Raw genomic sequence first — 25,260 nt, 5'->3', positions numbered from 1 at the left:
ATATATATATTTTTTTTTTTGTCATAGTACCCCCAAGAATTTAAAACTACTTTCACCCCTGGATGTCATTGAACAATAACTATCGCAGAACCTTTTGTGTGTCTGTTACCTCAATGTCAAGATGGAAATACATTACTAATGAACTTCAAGAACAAATTGTTGGTGTCAAATGGTTTGGTTTAAACTTGGTTATTTCTGGTAAATCCGAAGTCTATTATTCCACAATGTGAAAGACTACACGTAGAAGGTTATTTTTTGTCACTCGTTTCAGAAAATAAATCTGATGTTATTTAGTTTCATTACTTATTTTGATCACTATGGGTTACACATTTTGAAAAGAAACCCAAAATTCAGTTTGCATGTACTCCCCTTTGCGCTCTCCTGCTCTTAAGCTAATAAGGCTAGTAGATCCCATAAACAAAATCTCAAAATAAATAAATAAAACAAAACACACGTGATTACATTTGTGAAACCAATTGGATAATTCAAACGTAAGTAAAAAATTAATCAATTCTGTAATATTTTCTTAAATTTAAATGAATTAATAAATTGTTTAATAAATTGGAACAAAAAAGAGTGGCAGGCGTTTACATTACATTCCTAAAAAGTCTTACAAGAGGCAGAATTTGGTTTGATTATTTTTCCAAGTCTCCATTAAAATAGGGGAATAATGATATACAAAAACAATATTTGAATTATATTTCAGAAATTATTAATTCAAGCAAAAATATTGAATTTTTGTTCGAAATTTAGTTGTGAAAATAAACAAAACGCTTTCGCTGTATGTGGGATTTGATTGAAGAAAAGAGGAGGAAGATGCATGACCTCAATAGACGATCTTTGGCAGTTTTACTCCCTTCACTTTGCGATGAAGTTCAAGCGCTAAGAAGTGACTGATATGGCTAAAATAGACAATCTTTGGTTACTTCCATTGCGACTTGCAGTTGGTTTCGTCCACAAGACAGGAAGCAGGCCGACGATTTGTGAAGATGGTGCTCGGTCCAGGCTCCGCTGCTTACCGTAAAAATATGTGACATCTTCACTGTCACCGGGGAGGTTTTGCTCGCTGGATGCACGATGCGCCTGTGGACTCGGGTCAGATATGACTCGTAGCCGGCTGTTATTAGCTTAGCTAGTCCCCGGTTCGCTCGCTGCGCAGGGCTCAGCTGATTCGCTGCAGCGGTGCACAGACTGGCTGGAAGATGTTGAGGCCTTAGATGTCAGATTGGCGACGTAGTGCTCGTTCAACAAATCCAGGTAATGTCATCCACTCTTTTTGCTTTATGTTATTCTGGTTTAGTAGACACTGGAGGCGGAAATTTGTGTAGGTTCATGTGATATTGGTTGAACTTGACACAATGTTTTGGTGTGCATCTCTTTTCTTTGTAAGTACCTTTTCATATACACTTACATTTGCTTTGAGCATAGCAACATTTACTTAATATTTATTTATGTGCATTATTGCACATAAATAAATATTTTTGGTTTGTCCCTTGTGGGTTACTGAGGCAAAAAATGCAGAGTGTTGCAGAGCATGACTCTTGTGTCTTTTGATATAAATGGCCTGTAGCTTATTAAAACATACATCCAGGAAGTTAGCATAACAATATAAGAAACTGGAGATTCCCTGCATGATAAAGTCTAAAAGGGATGCTGTGGACTAGTTCACAGTAGCAATATACTAAAATGGAAACGTTAACCAGTTAACCAGAACGTGGATATTAGATATGCAGTAGTAAGTCAAAAGTTTTATTCTGGTTAGTTCACAACTATTAACAGAAAAAAAAATCATCATAACCTGATCTTGCAGTTAGGAGAGGAATGATTTACATAAACACCAATTGAAAGATGGAGGACAAAGTGACATAATGTGTCTGCATTTAATTGAAGACACATTATGTTCAACACCTTAGAAAACCAGTATTTTAGTTGGACATGTTTCTAATTTTAACTCCGTGGGCCTCAGCTCAGATGTTCTCATCAACCACATCCCCTCAAAATATTTCAGCAGTAATATTACAACAGGTATTCTGTGCAGACATTTGCAAAATCTTCAAGTTATTACACTTCTAGATTTGATTTAACTTGAGTGACAAAGCACTTTATATATTGTTCGGTACGGCACTAGAGGTATTCAAAGTTTAATGTAATTTGAAAATAAGTTTGAAACGTGAACTTCCTAATGCAAGCCTATTAGATAATAGTACCTAACACTGTCTGCAATGCTGAAAGTCTAAAGTATTTCGACTAATATGTGCTTGTCAGCATTTTAGCTCTCAATAATTGGCATTATATGCAATTTTAAGGATTCCTAGTATTAGTCGATGTGATTTTAATGGCAAATCATTATGTTATTTAACAGTAACTAACACTATCTGCTATGTAACCAGCAGATTATAGTCCTTTATACAATTTTTAATTGTTAGAACTCATTCAGGTTTAGAGATTTCTTCTTGCAAGTCAGGTAATAGTGGGGTTTGGCATTTGTTTCGGTGCTTCCTGCTATTAGCAATAACAATATTATTCTTTCCAATTGATATTTACAGTACTACTATGTGCATGAGAAAGCAACCATCAGAAGTCCACATAAATAGTTTACCTCTGGAATCCGTGCTACATTCTATACACATGGCTGGCAGCCATATTGAATACAAAACTCAGGGCTGTTCAGGGCTATGCTAAAGTTAGCTTTGGCCACTATGTTATCAATATCAATCAATCAATCAAATTTTATTTGTATRGCACATTTCAGCAGCAAGGCATTTCAAAGTGCTTTACATAATTAAAATAAAAACATAAATAAACAGTGAGAAAAAGAAAGAGATAAAAAAAAAAACATTACATCATTAAAACGTCGAAATAGCTAAAGTGCTACTAATAGGAATTATAACTCCATTTATTTGTATTTATTACACTAACAATAATAATTGGAAACTATATGCTATAAGCATTTCCTTCTCTCATTTAAATTCTAAAATGCTAACATAAGAATGCTTGCTTTCAATAGTGAACATGAAGTATTATGCTAGCATTAACATAATACTTGCATAATACTTAAAACTTAAAGTTTTGTAATATTTTTGTTTTTCCTTGTCCCTACTATGCAGAATAGTATAACAATATATTATTAATAGTAATAAATGATGTCATATAATAGTGAATTGAAACTGTCTCCTTTAGTTCATTTCTATTGGTTTTATCTCCAAAGTGTGCTGCTGGAAACATTTGATAAAATGTTGAAAGTACTTGAATTTTATTGTGAAAAAAGTGTACAAACCCTGGACAAACTCCTAAGGTCTTGTGCCAGTAGCTATCCTGCTGCTAGATGTATTTTCAATGTACTTGTAGTTCATAAAAAATACAGTAATTCAGGCCTTTTTCTGACATTTAAACCGAGTTTGTTCTAAAGTATCCACTTTGTCTCAATCCCATCTGCAGATATGTCCTCGCAGCTCCAGGTGTTCTCCTCCCCCTCCGTTTCCTCCAGCGCCTACACTCGGCCAAAGAGGCTCAAAGTGGAGAACCCCACCTGGGATGTCTCCAACCGGTTGGCGGACAGTGGCTACTATCAGCAGAGCCCTTCGCAGGCAGCTGCCCCCTCCACTTCCGGCTCTAACTTTGACCTGGTGTACAACTCCAACCAGGTCCATCCCTCTGCAGCCAGCTCCAGGGAGCAGACGGTGGTGCGAGCTGCAGACAGCACAGGAAGCGTTCGTGGACCTGCTTCCTCCTCCTCCTCTTCCTCTTCCACCTCTTCCAGCCGGCACATTAAGGATGCAGGGTCCTCCTCCCAACACTGCGAGCTTTACCAAAAGCAGTACAGCTTGAAGAGGAAGAGCGAGGAGGTGGACAGCAGCGACAGCGTACAGATACTAGAGGAGCTTTCGGCGCCAGTGGCGTCGAACCGTGCCGGCGGCGGAGGGGGAACCACCACGGCTCAGTCCATAGCTCACTCCACCTCCACCACCAAAAGTAGCAACTCCCACAGCGAGGGCGATTACCAGTTGGTCCAGCATGAGATCCTGTGCTCCATGGCCAACAGCTATGAGGTGCTTGAGTTCCTGGGGCGGGGCACCTTTGGGCAGGTGGCAAAATGCTGGAAGCGGGGCACCAACGAGATTGTGGCCATTAAAATACTGAAGAACCACCCGTCTTATGCACGACAGGGGCAAATAGAGGTGAGTTTGTTGTGCTGAATATCTCAAATTTAGCAGTGTTGATGGATCGATTATCAAATATTTTTTGTTTTGAAGATTTAATTTTTGGAAAATTTAGATTTTTCCACCACTGCTCTCATTGGATGAGTGATGTCAGCCCACTAAGGGCATAATTAAAACATCACAAGCATGTTTTAAAGCTTCTATTTATTTGGACTTTTAAATCAGATAAACTTCATATTAGGTACAGGCTATGATGTTTTTATTTTAGTTATGAGAATAAAGTCATAGAATACGATCGAAATAATGCAAGAAGTAGTAATTTTATTAGAACTACAACATGGAATATAACAAGTAATTTAAATGAGGATTGTTGAGCATTGTACTTTGGTATAAGTTTTACAGAAAATGCTTAATAGAAGTAATTAGTCTTTTACACATTCACATGAAAATTATTATCAGTTTGAACAGACTGACAATACTTTCATAACTGATAATAAATAGAAACAGACAACTGTCTTTTTTGAAGAAAGAACCACGCAGACTGAGCTGCTTATGTCAGATCTTGACATGAGCTTTATTCTCATTTAAACAACTTTTTTCTCTTGATCTTTAGACTTTTCAAGCTAATATCATGACTATATTCTCATAAAATAGTGATTATTTTGTAGTCAGGACCTTCTATGAGTCTCTTTCCTCCACCGACAGGTGAGCATCCTCAGCAGACTGAGCACAGAGAACGCCGACGAGTTCAACTTCGTCCGCTCGTACGAGTGTTTCCAACACAAGAACCACACGTGCCTGGTGTTCGAGATGCTGGAGCAGAACCTCTACGACTTCCTGAAGCACAGCAAGTTCAGCCCTCTCATGCTGAAGTGCATCCGGCCCATCCTGCAGCAGGTCGCCACGGCGCTGATGAAGCTGAAGAGCCTGGGCCTGATCCACGCCGACCTAAAACCAGAGAACATCATGCTGGTTGACCCTCTGAGGCAGCCGTACAGGGTGAAGGTGATCGATTTCGGCTCTGCCAGCCACGTTTCCAAAGCAGTGTGCTCCACCTACCTCCAGTCCAGATATTACAGGTCAGGAATCTGATCCACTGCAAAGGTTTCTTTTAAGTTCTGAGTTAATTCAGTCCGAGTGTGAATAACTTGGTGTAAATGTGTATATGCAGAGCTCCAGAGATTATCCTAGGTCTCCCTTTCTGCGAAGCGATCGACATGTGGTCTTTGGGGTGCGTCATTGCTGAGCTGTTCCTGGGATGGCCCCTTTATCCTGGTGCATCAGAGTACGACCAGGTCGTATGCACTGTAAAGGAGTTTTCATGTGCTTCCTGACCCATTCAGATCATTCAGGCTGAGGAAGATTGGGCCAAATCAATTTATAATCAACAGAAAAAAATTGGACTTCATAGATGTTTTTTTGTCGACAGAGGGAATTGTATTAAAGATGACTGACCTATTATGCTTCCTTGAATAGGTTAAGTTGAGTCTGTTTTCGGGCCTCTTGTCACTTTAAATCAATATAGGTTTCTCTGCAAACAGAGGCACAATTATACAAATTTGCATAATTTGCACTGTTTGTTCTGCAGATCTGAATGGGTCAGTTGCACAGTGTAAATGTACTAAGCCTGGAAATATTTCCACATTTTATGTACTTGGGGTGATTTTGCATGACAAACAAACACAAAGTAGAGCATAATTGATATGGGGAAAACTTGTCATGCGTTTCTAAAAGCATTTTGTTGCATGCATTTGTATTTAATGCCCCTGAGGTATGGAATAGTACTGCCCTTGATTATGCTAGCGTATTGTTTTATGCTGTTAACCAACTTTAACTGTATTTTTCACTGTTTCTTATGAAGCTGTTTTTCAGTAAGATTCTTTAACAAATGTAGCAAAACAGCTGTTTTTGTGCTGAGATTGAATTACACCTCGTTGATTTCTTTTTACTAGTTACTTGACCTTTGAAGACAGATTGTTTCCAGGATATCAGAGTAAAGGGGCCTAAATTCAATGCACGCCACACTTCTCAGACATTTGGCAACTAATAGCTGTAACTTGACTTTTCACCGTTAAAGTTTGTGGTTGTAATGCAACAAAATGTGAAAAACTTCAATGGGCACAAATATTTTCACAGGACATTTAGACTTTTCACACAAGCATCTTCTACATTTTAAAAAAACCTTCCTATGTCACCTCAGTTGTTTTACATTTTGTTTCTCTGTAGTATAATATTTAGTATAAATTAACTTAAAAGTACATTGTAAAAACACAAACTCTTAAATAATTTAAAAAAAACTTACATGTAACTTTTCAGCAAGAAATATGAGCTTGTTTTAAGTGAATAATTCCTTAAAATTGATTTTAGATCGACTGGCAGATTTTTTTCTGCCAGTGGAAGAGTGGAAATCTTTTCTCCCATATTATAAGAGAAAATATTTGCCACTCAAACTATTAATGTACTAAGATAATAGCACTTGAAATTAGACCAAAAATACCTTGTAAGTCTTTGTGTTTTTGCAGTGTGAGCAGCTTTTAATGTAAAAAATGAGACTGCATGTGTGTAAAGCTTCCTTGCACTGCTCTCTCTCCAGATCAGGTATATTTCCCAGACTCAGGGTCTCCCAGCAGAGTATCTGCTGAGTGCAGGGACCAAGACGAGCCGTTTTTTCAACCGAGGCCCCGATTCGAGCTACCCTCTCTGGAGACTCAAAGTCAGTGCTTCCACTGGGATTTTTCTGTACGGTTTAGATTTGTCTACAATATTTAGGAGTTCTTCTTTTTCCCCTGCAGACACCTGCTGAGCACGAGGCAGAGATGGGCATCAAGTCCAAGGAGGCAAGGAAATACATTTTCAATTGCCTGGATGATATGATGCAGGTATGAATGTAAATATATGATATGGTCATTGAGTTTTGGGTTGCCACGATTGCTGTGGGATATTTTACAAACACTGACTCTCCTGCAGGTGAACATGACCAGCCTGGAGGGCACAGACATCCTGGCGGAGAAGGCCGACAGACGGGAGTTCATTGACCTGCTGAAAAAGATGCTTACTCTCGACGCAGACAAGAGGATCACGCCCATGAAGACGCTGAACCATCCTTTTGTTACCATGACACACCTGCTGCACTTCCCCCACAGCTCACAGTAAACAGATATATCAATCTGGATAGATTATAAACTTATTTAGCTTGGTTTGCTTGCCGATTTATTCATTTTTTTTCTTGTCATTTGCCAGTGTGAAGTCTTGTTTCCAAAACATGGACATATGCAAACGCAGATGCAGCGCATTTGAGAACGGGAAGAACATGTTTGCCAGCAGCAGCACTCCGAGCGCAGCCGCCAACCTGACCGTCACATTCAGCAGCCAGCTGAACCAACACAACCAGGTGGGAACGTCCACGCTTTTAATCTGCATCATGTTCTCACACAGTAACGACATTTTGTTTCCACAATCCTAGAAGTGCAGCTGAAGAGTCGGAAATGTTACATGACCTTAAATCAAGACAATTTATAGTTTCTAATAAATATCTATCGTAGGAAATTTGTCATTTTTAATCAACCATTTTTTAATGGGATGTTGATATGTCTGAAAATTAGTTTCCAACCTAATGACAGGAGAAGTACATATGTAGCAGTTTAATTATGTTGTGAAAATTAAATACAATTATTTAATTTAAAAATGTAACATCTACTAAGACCAGCTATTGTTATTATGTCTTTATTTAAAAACATTAGTTGTTTTTTTAGTTGTTTTTTTTATTTTAAGAACCACGTTTTGCAGAACGCTTGCACATTCACCGGGAAAGCTTCCCCATAGCATCATGCTGCCACCGCCATCTTGCAGTGCTGATGTGATTAGTGCTGAAAAAGTTTAGAAACTGAATACTTTTGCAAGGCGCTATTTTGTCCTCATCCATGTAGGCAGTAATATTTATTTCTCTCTGTTGCTGTGCCGCTCCAGCTGACGTTTGAGAACATTTTTCTGTCGTGTCTCTCAGATGGCGTCCACAGGGGGACAGTCTCTGTCCCTCAGCAGCAACGTCCCGCTGCTCAACTATCAGCCGGGTCTCTACCAGCAGGCCACCATCAACATCCCGGGCCTGACCCAGCAGAGCGTCCCTCTGCAGACCCGACCCACGCAGCTCTGCGCCCAGACAGAACCGTTCCAGCAGACGCTCATCGTTTGCCCTCCGACCATCCAGGGTGAGAGAATATTTGGGGTTTGAAGATTGAATGTTTTTTTCTTCACCAATGCACTCTAGTTCGAAAATAATTTGTTTAGCAAATTATTTTTTATTAAAAGTGAAGACACAGTTTATATCCCTCAGACAACTGTTCTACACCTTAAAAACTGAAGTACAACTGTTTTTAATATTCATCCTAACGTTTAGTTTTTAAACAACCACTTATATTTTTATTCATAGTTTGTTTCTTTAACAACTTCTGTATGCACTTTGGAACTCTAAAAGTTTTTTTTCTCACAATTTGAAGATGTTCTCCTTTTAAAATTTGCTCATATATTCTGCTATTTTTATAACTATATTCTTGTAAGTACACAAAACGTCTAGTAGCCTGACTCTAATACTGCCTCGTACAACTCAGACAGGGTGACTGAAACAAAAGCCACTTTTTGAAAGTATCTTAGGCCATTTGTAATTTATGTTTTAGAAAAGAAAGTGAGAAATGCTGGGATATGCTTGTTTTCTCCACCTAGGTCTCCAAACCACCAATAAGCCTTCTGGTTACCCAGTAAGAATGGAGAGCTCAGTACCGCTGGTCGCTCAGAACCAGTCCTCCCAGTCTCTCCATCTCCAGCCCAGCATGCTGACACAGGTAAGTCCCCTGGCCTTCCAGAACCGATGTGAACTTCAGTGTTTAACTTAATGTTTTTTTGTCATGTGAATGAACAGCAGGGCTGGCCGGCCGGGACGCAGCAGATCCTCATCCCTTCCACCTGGCAGCAGATGCCCGGCATGTCCATCCACAACCCGGGCCAGACCGTGGTGCCCGACTCGCCCGTGGGCGCTCCAGTGCCTGACGGCCAACAGGCTGCTGGGTGGAGGTAGGGTCAGCTCAAGACTCTGCGATGTACCAGCACTTATAGACACGTTGCAACGTGACGTCACGTGCACAAAGTCCCACAAAAAAACTTCTCACCGACAGTGACTGTTAACCATGCTAAATCTTAAATGCATCCGTGATATAGAAAAGAAAAAGGGATGCAGTGCTTTGCTTCTAATTGTAATACTTAAATCTCCACTTTTATTTTTGCTAATGTCCTGCTGCGGCAGTCGTAAAATAGTAAAATGGAAAGTGAAATAATCATCTTTTCACCTTCCAGCGTTGTGCGCATGCCGCAAATTTTCCAGCTCTAAACAATAACATGCAACTTGTCTATAAAAAAGTTGTTTCTAAGTTGTTTATACATGTTTTTTTATCCCCTATCCCCCAGGGGTCGTCACGGTAACCAGTACGACGGCGTCAGCCAGCAGGACTCTGGAGTCAGCCGACACGCCGGCGTACAGAACCACAGTTCAGGGGCTGCTCACGCCAGATCTCAACAGGGCAAGAGGTCAAAGGGCCGACATGCAGACAGCAGAGCCAGGTGTCCGATCTCACCCAGTCCGAGTAGAATGAGAATATAACTGGATTTAAGGTCACAAATATGTACATACCCAACCAATAAATAAGAATATTATTGGTAGGTACAGATTAATTACACACAGATGGATGTTTTCATTTGTCAATTATGAGGATTTTCTGTTTACAGATTAAAAAAACAAAACATTTAAGAATATTACATGAGACCAATAGTGGCGGTTTAAAAGTTGATCACAATATTTTGTGCTGCTATTGTCATGACAATAAAAGCGACAATAAAATCTGTTTATTACCTTTTTAGGTAACTGTATGGTTGTGACTGCAACAGCAATCACACACGAGTCTCATAAAGAGCTGCTCACAGAAACTGCATTTAGTCATAGATTCAAATATATTGGTATTTATTGATGATCAGTGGAGAAAATAGAAAAAATAACAATCCGGACCGTTTTTGTTTTTTTAAACATCATTAATTGGGATTTATGACGATGACAATATATCAAAATTCTTGCCATAAGTAAATTATCATGATAAACAGGATGATAAATGCCCACACCGTTTTTTAAAATAGAAATGGGTTTCAGACTTGCTTAGTAATTAATCTGAAAGGTTCTTTTAATCTGACAAATAAGACTCATTGGAACGCAATCACATGTTACAATGACATTTAAATTCCTTTTGGAATTTTAAAATGTACATTTTAATAAATAATTTGGAGCACATTTGCAACTAAATATCCATGTTTTCAGTCATGATTTGTGTAAGATCTGTAGAAGTGTGCTTTACCCATTAATTTAGTGCTTTAAACAAAACAAACAAAATTTTCCAAATATTTTTGATGCTTTAAGATTTTATGGCTCCCACAGTCTGAAAACATATATTTTTTAAAAAGTGTAACATATGCAGGCAACGTTTATACTCTATGCAGCTGATTTTTCAAGAAAATATCAAAGAGGTCGAAGGGACAGAACAGCTGCATTCTGGGTAGCAAGAACAGCTTTTGTCCTTGTATCCGAAAAGTTTTCTTGTTGACAACGCGTCGCTCTCTCTTCCCTCCCCTGCAGGCTGCATTCGGCTTCCACAGTCGTCCACAGTGCTTCTTTCCCCGGTGACCAGTCTCAGCCCATCGTCATCTCTGACACGCCGAGTCCCGCCGTCAGCATCATCACCATCCACAGCGACTCGGAGGACGAGGGCGAGACGAAGGTCATGGCTGCCTGGTGAGCCGAACTTGAGACGTAACCTTCATAAATATGCTTTTCAAGATAAATGTTTTACCAGAGTCAGTTTTGGTTATTTTGATTATTTTGAGTTTAGGACTCCAAAGCCAAGTCGTGAAAAGCCGATGTTATTTACGATTGAAACCAGGTATTATCATACATCTACAACAGCATATTGTGACCATTGAAGACAGAAAAAGAGTAAATTTCTGGCAAAAAATTTTTTATTTTTTTTTTCAGAAATTTCAAGCTCAGAAATGTCCTTGTTTTATTTCTAGAAAATTTCTGGGAGTAATCTCAAAATTTAAGTTTTTTGGCAGAAATGTACTCCTACTTTTGTTTTTTTCTATTTACAATGACCCAAATACACTATTGTGTAAGTCTAACAAAAATATATATTTTTTCTTCTCACTGAAGTTAAATCAGGCCAAACCTTTATTCTTTTAGGTGAGTTAAAATTACCAAAATCATTTCTATTAGCCAAGAGCCTGAAACATAACGCATTGATTTTTAAGAGATTTCTTTTCTTTGACTTTCTTTGCATATTGTGTTTAAACATTTGAGAAGAAAGCTAATTTGATTCAGCATGATTTGTTAGGAGTGCTTCAATGTAAAGAATATTTATTACTCCTAATAACCTACTGATCTGTGTAACTAAAATAAAGTTTGTTTTATATTTTAAGCTTTAAACAAAGTTATTGAAATTAGGGAATTGTTTGCTAAATCTGTGTTTAAATTTTTCATAGCATACAATTTTGTAATGTTTTAGTTTATTCTGCTGTAGAATGTCAAACACCATTTTTATTCTTTTAATATCCAAAGTGTTGGTGCTGGAAAAGTTAGAAAACTTGCCTTCAAAATGCTTGAAAAGTGCTTGAGTTCTCCTGCGAGAAAAATGTACGAATCCTGTAAATGGTGCTTCGCTCTTGCAGCTCCGGAACGAGCCAGAGAACAAACGTGATCAGCTGTGTGACGGTGCACGACTCCCACGACTCCGACTCGTCCAGCACCAGCAGCCCTCTGAGCCCTGAGACCAACTCCCAGCCCTCCAAGTCTCTGGCCGTCGTCATGCCCTCTGTGAAGCCTCAGCCTGCTGAGAGCGCAGCCACCAAGCCGGCAGCAGCCCCAGGTGCAGTTCACCCTCACATTTCTGTTATTTATTTAGAATACACCCTTTATTTTAAGTCTTGGAAATTTTTGGAAATGATACTTAATAGAAATACTTAATGTTTGAAATTGGTATCATCAAATTATTATCCGTAGAAGGACTTTGAAATGATTATGCAAACAACTGAGTCTGTTTCACACAAACTGATGTCGCATCACGTTTTTCTTATTTAAAATGTTTTTCCTGATAAAATTCTGTCTTTTTTCTGCTAATGTTGTGACCATATTGTCATAAATAAACAGCCTGGTCTTGTACTCTATCTCATAACTCACACAAAGGATGATTGAAATAAAAGCCAATGTTGAAAATATTTTTGATTGAAGAAAATTGATTAAAATCAGATCCTCTGGTATAAAAAAGATTTTATTTATAAGCCATATTGCCCAGACTCTCAGTTTCCTCTCTGGCTCTGCACCAATAGATCCTGCAGTCGGCGCCTCCGCTAAGTCCAAGAAGGCGTCGGCTCAGTCGTCATGCCGATCAGGAGATTCCAGCACCGATCGGCATCAGCGCGCGGCGTCCAGCAGAGCTCAACCTCTTAACCTCAGTCAGGTAGCAGCAATACCATTGCCACCAATTACAAAAATATACACCAGTGTTTTTCAACCACTGTGCCGCGGCACACTAGTGTACCGTGAGTGATCGTCAGGTGTGCCGTGGAAATTTGAAGGTACAGTTTATAATATGGTGCGCTCATAGTCCGGAAAATACGGTAATTGGTCTTAAAAGATTTTTTGAAAATGAATTAATTATCTGCAAATAATGCCATCTTTGAGTGTCTTTGCTGTAGTAGTGACTAGCGGGGTAATTTTGTAATGTAATTACAAAATTGTAATTTTATTACCACTAGATGGCAGTAGGTACAGAGCATTTTACATTAAAACGAGAATTAGTGATGCGTGAATGTTACTACATTCATGCATTTTTGAAATGGACATGTTAAGTGCAATCTGAAATAAGAAATGTAAAATATGATAAAAATAAATTTTTGTGTTTATTTGATTCCTAATCAAGACACTTTGATAAGAATGACTGTATATGTAATATAGGCGGCTACCAAGTATCTTTGTTTACATTTTTGGTTGGTGGTGTGCCTCGAGATTTTTTCAATTAAAACAATGTACCTTGGCTCAAAAAAGGTTGAATAACACTGATATACAACACCCCCAAACTTTGCCATGTTAAGTAAAATATTTTGGAGGGATTTTATGTGCTACAAGGTAGAGCATAATCTTAAAAAGGAAAAAAGGTTTTTACATTTTTTCACTAACAAAATGTCATCCATTTGTCCTAGAAGTTACTGCGATAAACAGCATGCTTGTTTTAGGACCATTTTCAAGAAGTGTATTGATAACGCAAGCACAACCTCTCAAAGAGCAATAAACTTTAATTTCGAAATAAATTTTAACACCTGACCTGGAAGATATTTTAAATACCCCAAATAAGAAGCAACAAGTAAAATGGATTATAAAGTCGCTGTGAACAAAACTGTCTTTCACAGAAAGGGATTATTGAAACCAAAGGACCAGACAGAAGCTTTATTTGTGTAGCACATTTCAGCAACAAGGCAGTTCAAAGTGCTTTAGGTCATAAAAAGCACTTTGAAAATAAAATCAATATAGTCACCACTTGAGAAACCAGTAACAAACATTACATTTGTCATCTAGTTCTTGGTAGAAAGAGCGAAAGAAAAAAATTAACAATAAATCATACAAATAAATCAAATCATAGAATTGGAAATCATTGAGCTCGTTTTTAATTTATGTGTTGCTTATTGTGAGAGGCCTACTGAGAGCAGCAGCTTCCCATCTAAATCAGCTCGTTATGAATTTCAGGTGCAGCAGTCCGTGATGCCGTCTTCCCACAGTCACACAGGAAGCGGCGGCTCCCTACGCCGTCAGCCCACCTACCCGCCGCCCGTTTCCTCTCACTCCTCCTACCGCCTTCAAGACGCCGCCCTTTTCAGCTCCACGCCGAACCTGTACACCTACCCGGCCTCGGCCGCCCTGGCCTCCGTGTCCCAGGCCGTGGACCAAATGCAGGGCAGCAGGCCGAGCGGCGCCTACTCCTCCCTGGCTCTGCTGCAGAAGAACGCGGGTTTGGCCCTCGGTGGGCCTGCAGCTGGACAGTACAGCAACCCTCAACCCCAGCCTTTCCACCGTTCCAGTGCTGCTTACCAGAGAAAGCTGAACCAGTTCCCCCCATACCTGTGACGACTACAGCAGCACTCAACCATAACCAAACTGGGGCTGGAGACGAGCACAGACCTCGTTTCTAACTCTTATTTTAAACATGGCTCCGTTTTTATTTTAATCTGCTCCACTTTATTTCTGCTGCATCACTGTGACGAGCGGCGCAGCCCAACCGAAAGTCACCCAACATCCTGAGTTGCAACATTTCATTGAGTAAGAGGCGTATGTAGTAGAGAAACTGATGCTGCTTTGTTTTTTTTTTTCTTTTTACAGTATTTTATTCCCAAACTCAGCTGCCTTATAAGGGCAGTTCCTCTTTTTTATTTAACTATGTAACGTCTGCACATTGTGGTAAGTTGGATTAAGATGTTCAAGTAATGAATGTAGTGTGTATGTATTTTAACTTTTAATTGAAAACAAAAAAAGGTTAACATACCGTGCTGTGTACTGATGTGTCAGTGTTTTATATGTGACTGAATACAACCTTTGGGGTCAAAGGTTAATTGTAGTGAAAGATGCAGTGCGTTGTGGACGAATTCAGGACTTAAACATCCCATAGAGGACACATTATGGGAGTAGATCTCAGCAGAAGTTTGTAACCGGTTCTTCAGTCAGATTAGAAATTTATACATCACAAGTGTTTGTTTTTTTTGGAAAAGATGTTTGTTTTTGTTTTGTGAAGTGGTGTCTGTGAAGTAAACTGTCCAAACGTCTTAATCGGGTAGAAGTCTGTGGGGAAAAAACGACTGCATTTGATTTGACGCAAACCTGACGATGACAATTAGCTAAAAGATAAATTAATGTTCAGATGTTGCTGTTTCATAGTAAAGCATCAGTTTGTTCATGTGATGGATGTTCGTACATTAATGTGCAACATTAGAGAGAAACACAGTGAACTTGGACCTGTATGTATGCAATAAAATCTCAAAAATATAAATCTGTCTCTGTGATTTTATACTTAAAAAACAGTCCCACATTTTTTGCTTTAAAGTGAGGTTCTGCTGAGTGTTATAAGCAGTAAATATCTTACCTGTGACTGTCATCTTTAGCCACTAAGATGTGTCTGCTGCAGATCTGCACTGGTGTATTTTTACATTTCTACATTAAAGTTTAACAAGTTGAACAAATTTTCTCTGTAATTGGTAGTTATTTTTCATACTAAACTGAAGACTGGAAAGTTTGTGCATTTTGTTTCTACAAAACATTTTATGTGAATGTGGAGTAAGTATGAATCTATTATGGCATATTAGGGGCATTGAATTTATAAAAAAAAGTGATTTGAGCTAAAATGTAGAAAAAAACTGGGAAATTTCTGAGGTTGAACAAATTTTTGACAAAAGCAACAGAGATTTCAAAAGGGCATTAACGAAAGTGTGTATTCGAGTATAGACAGTAAATCTAGAATGTTAGTTTTATAATAGAATAAAAGATTCAGATTTCATTTTAAAAAATGCACCAAATTTTAACTTAACATGTTAACTACAGGATTAATACGGATTTCTAAACCTTTTTTTTAGCAGTTTTACTTAATTACAGATGCTTCTTTACACAAAGAAAATAAAGCCGTTAAAATATTCAGTTGTATTTTGGTTGATAAATGTTTATTTGTTGTACATTTTAAAAAGCCGAAACATTCCGTCATTATAAATCTTATTTTACAATTGAATCGGGGACAGCACAACCAGCAGCAGGATCCCAAACCCTCCATGTGGATCTTTTTTTTCTTCTTCATGCATTTAAAAATAAACAAAAAAAAAACGAAGAGAATTTCACACAAACCAGAATAATTATGAGGAACCAACACAAGGACACCCAAAGTAAATAAGTGCAAGGAATTAAAACATTCAAAATTAAACAGTTCAATAAATAAAATTTGTCTTCATCCACATGAATAAAAGTATAAAGAAGTTAAGCTGCTGTTAGAAAAGTCAGAGCTTTAATTATTATAGAAGAAAATAGACATGTTGCATTCAGATGCAATTTATTTTTCTGTTCATCAAAGTAACAACCACTCAATATATTAATTTCTTTAATTCTTTTTGTAATTTGCTAGTTTGAATGAAGATCTATGTGATACATATATGTATACATCTATTCACATAGATATATATATATACATATATATATTTTACTGATGCCGCTTTAAGAAACATTAACATGTTTTCAATCAATCCAAATTATTCCTACTGTGACACTTACAGAAGAGCATCAGAAATCAATTTTAGAAAAAAACTCAGCGCAATGAGACCAACTGTCTATATTACATCTGAGTAGCTCTGTTCTCGCCAACAAACATATGGCTATGCAACAAATGTCAATATTTACACTGTATACAGACATGCCGGCGAAATGGCTGCACCAGCCAACACAAACAGAACCATCTGGGCTAAAACTCATCATATACACACATTTCACAATTTAAGAAATTTATTCGGAGAAGTCAAAATCCCCAAATTACCGTCTGATGATGCACGGAAAGTACATCGTGTTAACTTTCAATGTTTGGGGGAAAAAAGCCAGTGATGGGATTAAACAAACAACAGATCCAGACTTGTCCCTGAATCAGATTTAGGAGGTGTGTGTGTGTGTGTGTGTGTGTGTGTGTGTGTGCGTGTGTGTGTGTGTGCGTCTGAAGGCGTCTGTAAGCTTTGTGCTCAGAATTCCTCGTGCACATTTCTGGCGTAATCCATGAGCTTGCTGCCGGTGAAGTATTCGCTGTACCTCAGGATTTCTTCCAGCTCCAAGCGGTGGTTCTGGTTCTCGTCTGCAACGGCGATCATCTGCTTAGCCTCGTTCAGAGCGTTGTGCTCGTTCATCGGGTCCATGTACTCCTGGGAGACAGAGACGGCAACATTTAGAACAACAGTTTTAAATTTTGAGCTATTTCAGCTAAATTATAGGAAAGGAATTTTGAAAACATTGTCAGTGGTGACCACCATGACCTAAAATTATAGTTATGCTAACCCTGAAACATTAGTAACAAACATTAATTGCACCAATACTAAAGTACTAAAGCAACATACCGTGTTTCCCCGAAAGTAAGACAGTGTCTTACTTTGTTTTTATCCCCAAAAGCCCCACTGTCTTACTTTCGGGGTATGTCTTATATTGGAAAAAAATTGTCGAATTTTTTGTTTTAACCATAAAATTAACATTTATTAACAACCTGAACAGTATTGTATTCGCCACAAAACAGTTTTATAAAAGGAAGTGCAGGGGACGGCGCGGTGACGTATGGAGAGGGGGACGGTGCGGACGTGGGCAGGAGGCGGCGCGCAGCTAGATGAGAGGGAGGCGGCAATACCCCCGTGTTTCCCTGAAAGTCTTACTTTCGGGGTACGGCTTATATTAGCCGACCCCCCTGAAACCCCTCATACGTCTTACAATCGGGGGTGTCTTACTATCGGGGAAACACGGTAGTTATTAGTGGAAGATAATGTTAAAGCGCTAGTGTGAGTTCTCACCTCCAGCTCATTCATGGTTACGATGCCATCGCGGTCCGAGTCGATGACTTCCTCAAACTCCTTCTTCCTCTCTTTGACCCAGTCGTCGTCGATGTCCTGCCCCTGCTGGTTCTCCACGGTGCCCACAGGTAAAGAGATGAACTCCGACAGGGTCAGCTTCCAGTCTCTGTCCTGGTCTGCAGGAGAAACACAGGACACCTTTAAATTACACTCAGCATAGTTTAAATCAGGGATGCACTGATTCAGTGGGTTCACTTCTGATTCCAATATCTGAGGTTCAGTATCGGCCGATGCCGATCCGATACAGAAAAACAGCTGAACTGACAAAAACAAAAACAATAGCTTGACTAAGTTGGTCAAACACGTAAAAATAAATTGCAACAAACCTTTCAAATGGTTCAGAAAGTGTAAATAGGAATTTTAAATATACTGTAAAATATCTAATAAAACACAACATCGCTCAGAGCATAACTCATAGAACTAGACTGAATAGATCTGCACATTGTCACTGACATCTGAGCTAGATTTTTTTCCGATCTTGGGACGATATAGATATTAATATCAGATCGTTGCATCTCCAGCTTAAATTGCTCTTCGTTATACAATAATTACTAAAACCAGAGAGCCTTTAAACATCTTAACTCAATATTTGAACTTGATTTATTTATAGAAACTGAACCAGTCAGTCCCTTAATTGCAGCACCACAGCCAATCAGCACCCAAAGTCAAAAAATAAAACAGCTAAAAACATTAAGTATTTTTAAAGATTGCAGCAAGTCTGATTCCTTGGTACCAAAACAAATCAGCCTTTTACATTTAATTTCCCCATCAGTGTTAGCTCCAATGATGGCTGCTAGCAGCTTTACGCAACAGAGATTTAGAAAATGTTAACGTACCCAAGTCTCGCACTATTTCCTTCACCATGTATCTGAGCATGCCTTTGCTGTGCTCAGGGTGGAGGAAGGAGAGGAACTCTTCTTCGTCCAGCCGCTGGTCAGCAGGAGGATTATCGGCTTGAAACCAGCGGTCCTTTAGGCTCTCCAACACCTCCTGAGCTGCAGGGATAAAAACAAGAAAAACAGTTTACAGAAACAAAGATTTAAAGCCTTTCGTCATTTAACACCAAAGCATTAAATCCACTTACTTTCTTCATCCAGCTTCAGCTCTTCCTTCTTCTTTATTTTATCAGTAACCTCTGTTTCATTAAAACCTTTGCTGGCCAGGAACTTGACTTTGTACTCGTTCCATGTTACGTAACCTAAAAACAGCAAAAGCAAACAACTATTTAGCTCTTGAATAGATTTTAAATATTTATCAATCTGAGATTCTTACCGTCCCCATCTGGATCAACGGCCCGGAAACTGTTCTTGTTCTCCTCCATGGCCTCCTTGAAGTGCTCCTTCGTCTTCTCCACGATCCAGTTCTGCATCTCCTTGGCACTCACACTCCGGTCCTTGTTGACGTCGACTCTGGAACCAGGGAATTCACAAAAGAAAAATCTTAAGTCAGTCAAGTTTGCTAAGCTTTTTCAAGCTTGTAAAAAAATTTTTTTTATATATATATAGCAACAATGGGATCAACTAGGATGCCCTTCCTGGGTCAGAGGTATAAGACAAATACTGCCAAACTGGTGGCGTGACCTTTGCTGTTTCATCCAGTTTTCACTCCACACTGTTTATTTTTAAGCAGTTATGAGGCACAGCGGCGAAACCTTAAACTGCTGCTGCTGTGCCAGTTACTCAAAAGTTTGTTGCTAAGTAACCAAAGAGTGAGTGAGTTGCTAGGGAACCAAAGAGTGAGTGAGTTGCTAGGTAACCAAAGAGTGAGTGAGTTAACGCCACCAACCTGGACATAAGAGGTTGAGCAACTAACGTTTTCCTCTGTCTACATCTCCCAGAATGCCGTGTGGTTCTGGATCAGAGTTCAGTGAATATTCTGCTGATGTCATCATGTGTCTATATCAATATATATTGTTATTGATTTATTATCCAGTCGTAGTCAGATAAATAAAACTTTGCAGGGTTCATATTCTTTAATCATCAGAAAAAAATCGAATTAGTTGCAGCCCTCCTTTTTGCATCACCATCATTATTGCAATTTGTCGCCGTTTCTTGCCATGCTGCTCATTTTTACTACCTCAAATATTTGACGGTAATGCGGACGCTCCACTGTCAGCAATCAACTGTGTTTGCCTGCTTGTATAAACCTGTTTATTCTGTCAAAATGGACAACATAAAAATTTAAAAGACATGAAAACCAAGCAAGACAGAGGAGCAGTGCCTATCTGTTTTATATCTCTTCTTTCTGTTGGTCGTTCCACCGTCTTCCCTGTTTAAGACACTCTTAAATTCACTAAAAGTTCTCCTCACAACTCCGAACATTTTGTCATATTAGGATTTCTCTTACAGCCTAAGAGGCTTTTTGAAGATGCTTTGTGCTGAACAAAGTTTATTTGTTCAACACATTTCATCAACAAGGCTCCACAAAGTGCTCAACAAAGTGCTCTACATGATAAAAACAGAACACAAGCATTTATGAGACATGTAACAAACATCGCATTTTGTCAAATGCCATCATCAAAATCCCTAGGAATAGTTCAATTTAGATTTTTACAATTTGAGAAATCCAAATAATTGTCCTCAAAAGAGGCCAGCAGGAGTATTTAGTATTAGTATTTCTTGAGAATACCGGACCTAAACTAAAGTTTCTTTGGTTCAAGATTTCATCACTCAACTGTGTCAGTTCTGCAGACGTGTAACACACACACTGAGAAAACAACTCACACTGTAGAGGTCTGAAAGGCTAGCAGTTATTAGAAGGTCGTTGTTGGACTCCTAACAAAACAATTCTTGCTTCAGCTAAAATGCACAAATCTCATTTAATGGTGTCATCTGTTAGAAATCCATGGAATCCATTTAGATTCGAGATGTCATCACGCTTCAAAAATGTGTCTTTTTTTTTTTCTATCTTTGCTAGACTGATTTCAGCTGAATTTAAGAGAAAGTTCTAAAGCTTTTTTTGTTTCCAAGTTGCCACGTTAATTAAAGGTGTACCAACGCAGCAGGTTTACCAGGAATGCAGACGTACGTGTGTGGTTACTGAGCTTGCCCTTTAAATTTTTCTCCATGTAACGTAAAGGAGGCCTGAAGTGAGCAGAACTGTGACTCTGCATTTACAAAACCACAGTATTTCTGCTGTATTCTAATATTGCAACACATCCTTAACTAGATTCGTTGCAGCATTTTGTGGCTGTATTGCAGTTTTTATGCTGCATAACTGACCTTTCTGCTGTTTTTATCTCATTCGTTATCTTTCAGCTTCCATTGCTGATTCACCCCATGAGGGACAGTAAAGGATACTTTTCTGTTTCAGTGTTGAAATATTTAGCGGTTTCAGCCCTGACCTTCAGCGTTGCAGCAAACCTGATCTTATCTCGCCTAGCTCAGAAATGCAGAGACTCCAAGCTGTCTACAGAGTGGCAGGAAGACATTTCTTACTTGGCAAAAATTTCAATGAGCTTCTTCCTGTTCCGCCTCGGCTCCGAATCCTCTTCAAACTCTTCCATGTCTTTTCCCAGGAACACTTCCTGGTGGAAGTCCTTGTTGAGGTGGCCATCCATTTCCATCTTTAACCCGTTCAGGTGGTCCGGTGGAAGGATCTCGTTCTCGTCCTTAGTGGCCGGAGACTTATCCTTGGAGGATGACATGTTGGCCGGACGCGCATGTACATCCAAGGTCAGCAGGAAGTAGAAGAGCAGAGAGAGAGCCAGGAGGTTCCTGGACCACAGATCTCGGCAAACAGCCATGATCGCTTCTGGAAACACACGAAAGCAAAAAAAAAAAATCAACCAGATCAGCTTTGAGAAATTATACAAAAAATATGTAGTTTTTAGAAAAAAGTAGAGTCATCTCTAGACATGCCTCAAAAATGTAAATAAACTGAGTTAAATGGAATAATTGTGATTAATCAGTTACTGAAATTATTGTCAACTAATTTAGTAGCTGAATAATTGTTTATTGGAGCTTACAAACTCAAAAAGGGCCATTTGCTGAAAGAACATCACACTCAGAGCAGTAATTAGGCCAAAACTGGACAAATATAAAGTTTTGCTGCTTTTACCAGAAAAAAAATCTCGACATGTTCTACCTAGATCTCCTAAACTGGACTGGTTTTAGGTTCACCACATTCAAATGCTGTAAAAAGATAGCAAACAACTTTCGCTATCCAATTAATCCAAAGATAGTCAACAGATCAGCCTTGAACTCTATTATTAATGCAAATAAAAAAAGGGGCTTACATTTTCACCTTAGAAGTATTTTTTCTGCTACAGATGCATCCTTTGTTACAAATGATTAAGTGTTTTAGGCAATAAAATGTTTATTTTCTTACTTTAAAAAGTTTAATTATTTGTTTATTTGCATGTTTTGTGTATTTCAGACATTGGAAGGATGCACATCTGCATTTATCTGGTTAGTTGTCAGAATAATCAATAACTAAACTCATAGTGACAGCCCTAAAACAAATATCCCTTTTCTTCCAGATCAATATATATAAAAGAAAACAACAACAATGAAAAAACTTGCTTTTATTTCAAAACCCTTCCTCCTGTGAGTTAATTTGAATTCAGAGTCCAAGTAAATTGTAAATCAAAATGTTAGGCAGGCTGGCATCACTCTTAACTGCGGACAACCATTTTCCCAAAATTTAATCAATAAACAGTTCATTTTCACAGTCGTTTACGATATAAAAGAGTTCAGGAGTAGGAGCAGGACAGATTATTAAACACCTTATAAGTACTAAAATGTCTGTCTAGTTGCAGATGGACATTGAAATTTTATTAATTCAGTTTTTTTGTGTTTTTTTATTATTATTTTCCTTCAGAAAACTGGAAAAGAATTCATATCCAATTCAATTCAAAATCTACGGCTGTAAAACTGTAAATGCTTTAACACATTCAAAAAAGCCACTTTTTTTAAAGTTTTCTTTTTGGTTTATGTTTCCTTAAATCTTTTAGTCATGTTGTTCATCACAGCAATCCATGATTATTACTATTCTTATGGTGATTTACACAGTTAGTGTTCAGATTTTCATAAAATAGTTATTTATATAATTTCATTTTTGTAGATTGTACATTCATCATTGATCAAACTGTTGCCTCAACTTTAATGCCGCATTCACGTCTGCTCGGAGTTTTCTGAACCTCAACACGCCCACTGGAAAATCCCACTTGTGAAACCCTTATTCAGACTCTTTGTGTGACAGAAAAAAAGCTTAAACAAAACAAACAAACAAACAAAAAAACCAAAAGTGAAAATAAATTTTAAAACCTAAACACTCCGACAGTGTAAGGTTGTAAGCTAGCCTTTAATGTCTTGTTCGTAATCTAATTTACAATCAATAATTGATTTTGAACATTCGAGATGTGACGGGTTTTCAGCCCAATTCACAAGGTCAAAACTTAAACTGGTCCTCCTGTTGTTCATATAGTACTGCAGTAATAAACAAGCACAAAAAGAGACAGGTAGAAGCAGTTCAGGTTTTACTATTTTGTAACACGCAGTTCGAATTGCTTTCACCCGTAAGTGAAGTACAATCGTGGTCATTAGCGCCTTCTCTGTCAGCAAATAGTCCCAAATATCCACCTGGCATTAAAATGCCATTTGCAATAATAGTAAAAGTGACTTTCAACGGAAGACTGGAAGCACATCAGCAGCTAGCTAGCGTTGATGTTTGATAGTTACACAGACCTGCGGTAAGTCAGTCAAGATGTTACTCTGCGATCCCGGAGTTAAGTAGTCCTCCGACACAAACCCTCTAAAAAGTGTAGTGCAGTTCTGTCCACGTCAACAAAAAAAGACACATAAGAGGAAGAAGGAAAAAAAACGGTGTCGATTTCCAGATAATTTCCCAGGTCGATCAGTTGAACTGGTTAGCCGCTAACGCTGTTCTAATGAATTATGTAACCGCTCGTATTCGGCGCTACCACTTCCGGTAAAGCATTCCAAAACAAAGTAATGGTGCATTTGAGTTCAACAATTTGTAAATAATCGTATAAATGTTAATATAATGAAAACTAACTCTGTGCCAATGAAAAAAGAGTGCGAGACATCATTTATGTAAGAATTTGATGATAGTTTTAGCTCACATGGTTATTTAAAGATCTCGGACAACTGTTACGGTTATGGTGCATATGTATCGTTTTCAGTTTTGTCGAGTAACAAGAATTTTGATTTGTCGTTCTCACGACAAATTCAAATTGTTGAGGGTTTAAAAAAGATAAAACAAACTGGCAGCATTGCTGGAGTTGTTATTTTTCTATTTTCTTCAATGTTTGTTACATGAAAGCATCAATAAATACAAAAATATGGTTAAATACAGTTAGCTTATGCAGTTTAGTGATACAATTCACACTTATTTATGTGATTGGTGCAACTAATGTTTTTCATTAATTTATCATAAATAGTTCAACAAAAAAATATTGTCTTATTGTCCAACCCTATTTCAAATTTTAAAAAATAATGAAAATAATATCCATGTATTTTGTTAATGAATTATACGATGAATTCACCCGTATCAAATTTAAACATCTTTGAAATCTACATTTTCGTGGTTACTCTGTAGAAACTGCACTTTGTCCAATTCATGTTATTTTTTTCAGTAAAAGAAATGAAAGACTGCATTTTTTTAGTACTCTTGTTTTAAAATGTAAAACTACTTCCGGTTTTCTGTTGCATAGGCGAAACTTGAAATTGTACCTCGTACAGCTTCCTACTACGTTTCATCCAGCTGTGCCAGCGAATACAGGAAGAGATGACGCAAAGTGTACAAACTGTACTTACATTGGCTTCCTCTAGATGTCACTATTTTCACATTTAATGCCGTAAGAGCAAACAGACCAAGCTGTCTGAAATTACAAGTTAGAAAGTGAAAACCAATACACAAATTATTCCAGAAACATTTCATTTACGCAAAAAGAAAATACTATTGTATCTGAAAAACACACACAATTTCCTAAGATTAGAATTATATTCAGGGAAATTTATAAACGGTGTGTATTTTCTAGAGAAAAGTCAATGAGCATCATTAGGGATCAAAAATAAATAAGTGCTCAGGATGGAATACACTCCCATTTTTCTAAACTTGTGGTCACTTAAAAGTTTAGGTTTGTTTCTATTTCCATCCCAGATGTAAACGCACGAGTTTGAAAGAGTAAGCTAATACTGAGCCAAAATGACAGATACAATAATTTATACAAGCAACACACACAACTTTATTGTCTGCCAAAGAGCCTTCCCAACTCGACCAATTCATCTATGAGATAAAACAGAGCAGAATAAGCTTGTACGGTTGCCAACAGAGAGGCAAAGCAAAAAGAGAGAGAGAGCGCGAGAGAGACTGGGGCAGGGGGGTGGGAGGGAGGGAGAAAGGGAGATGATAAAACGCCACAGTG

General features: G+C 38.3%; 2 protein-coding genes across 3 annotated transcripts; one reads left to right on the top strand and one right to left on the bottom strand.

Annotated features, from left to right (window-relative positions):
- Positions 1 to 918: 918 nt before the first annotated feature.
- hipk1a (homeodomain interacting protein kinase 1a) lies at positions 919 to 16,104 on the top strand. 2 transcript variants are annotated; one of them, XM_008414531.2, is made up of 16 exons: positions 919 to 1,257; positions 3,439 to 4,178; positions 4,866 to 5,239; positions 5,332 to 5,455; positions 6,754 to 6,873; positions 6,953 to 7,039; positions 7,128 to 7,309; positions 7,401 to 7,551; positions 8,164 to 8,368; positions 8,880 to 8,998; positions 9,079 to 9,227; positions 9,618 to 9,770; positions 10,831 to 10,986; positions 11,919 to 12,115; positions 12,576 to 12,706; positions 13,990 to 16,104. In XM_008414531.2, the coding sequence occupies exons 1-16, from the start codon at positions 1,218 to 1,220 to the stop codon at positions 14,365 to 14,367; spliced, it is 3,306 nt and encodes a 1,101-aa protein (XP_008412753.1). In that variant the 5' UTR covers positions 919 to 1,217; the 3' UTR covers positions 14,368 to 16,104. The 2 variants fall into 2 exon arrangements, with proteins under 2 accessions (XP_008412753.1, XP_008412752.1); XM_008414530.2 differs by having other exon boundaries at positions 9,076 to 9,227.
- Positions 16,105 to 16,260: 156 nt separating this feature from the next.
- On the bottom strand, positions 16,261 to 23,780 carry sdf4 (stromal cell derived factor 4). The gene is made up of 7 exons (XM_008414532.2): positions 23,558 to 23,780; positions 21,308 to 21,623; positions 19,143 to 19,279; positions 18,955 to 19,068; positions 18,707 to 18,865; positions 17,811 to 17,986; positions 16,261 to 17,177 (listed from the first exon to the last, which is right to left on the bottom strand). The coding sequence occupies exons 2-7, from the start codon at positions 21,613 to 21,615 to the stop codon at positions 17,001 to 17,003; spliced, it is 1,071 nt and encodes a 356-aa protein (XP_008412754.1). The 5' UTR covers positions 21,616 to 21,623; positions 23,558 to 23,780; the 3' UTR covers positions 16,261 to 17,000.
- Positions 23,781 to 25,260: the final 1,480 nt, after the last annotated feature.

Source organism: Poecilia reticulata, linkage group LG7, assembly GCF_000633615.1.
Source record: "Poecilia reticulata strain Guanapo linkage group LG7, Guppy_female_1.0+MT, whole genome shotgun sequence".
NCBI classification, from domain to species: Eukaryota; Metazoa; Chordata; class Actinopteri; order Cyprinodontiformes; family Poeciliidae; genus Poecilia; species Poecilia reticulata.
This window is presented reverse-complemented; position numbering and strand designations above follow the sequence as displayed.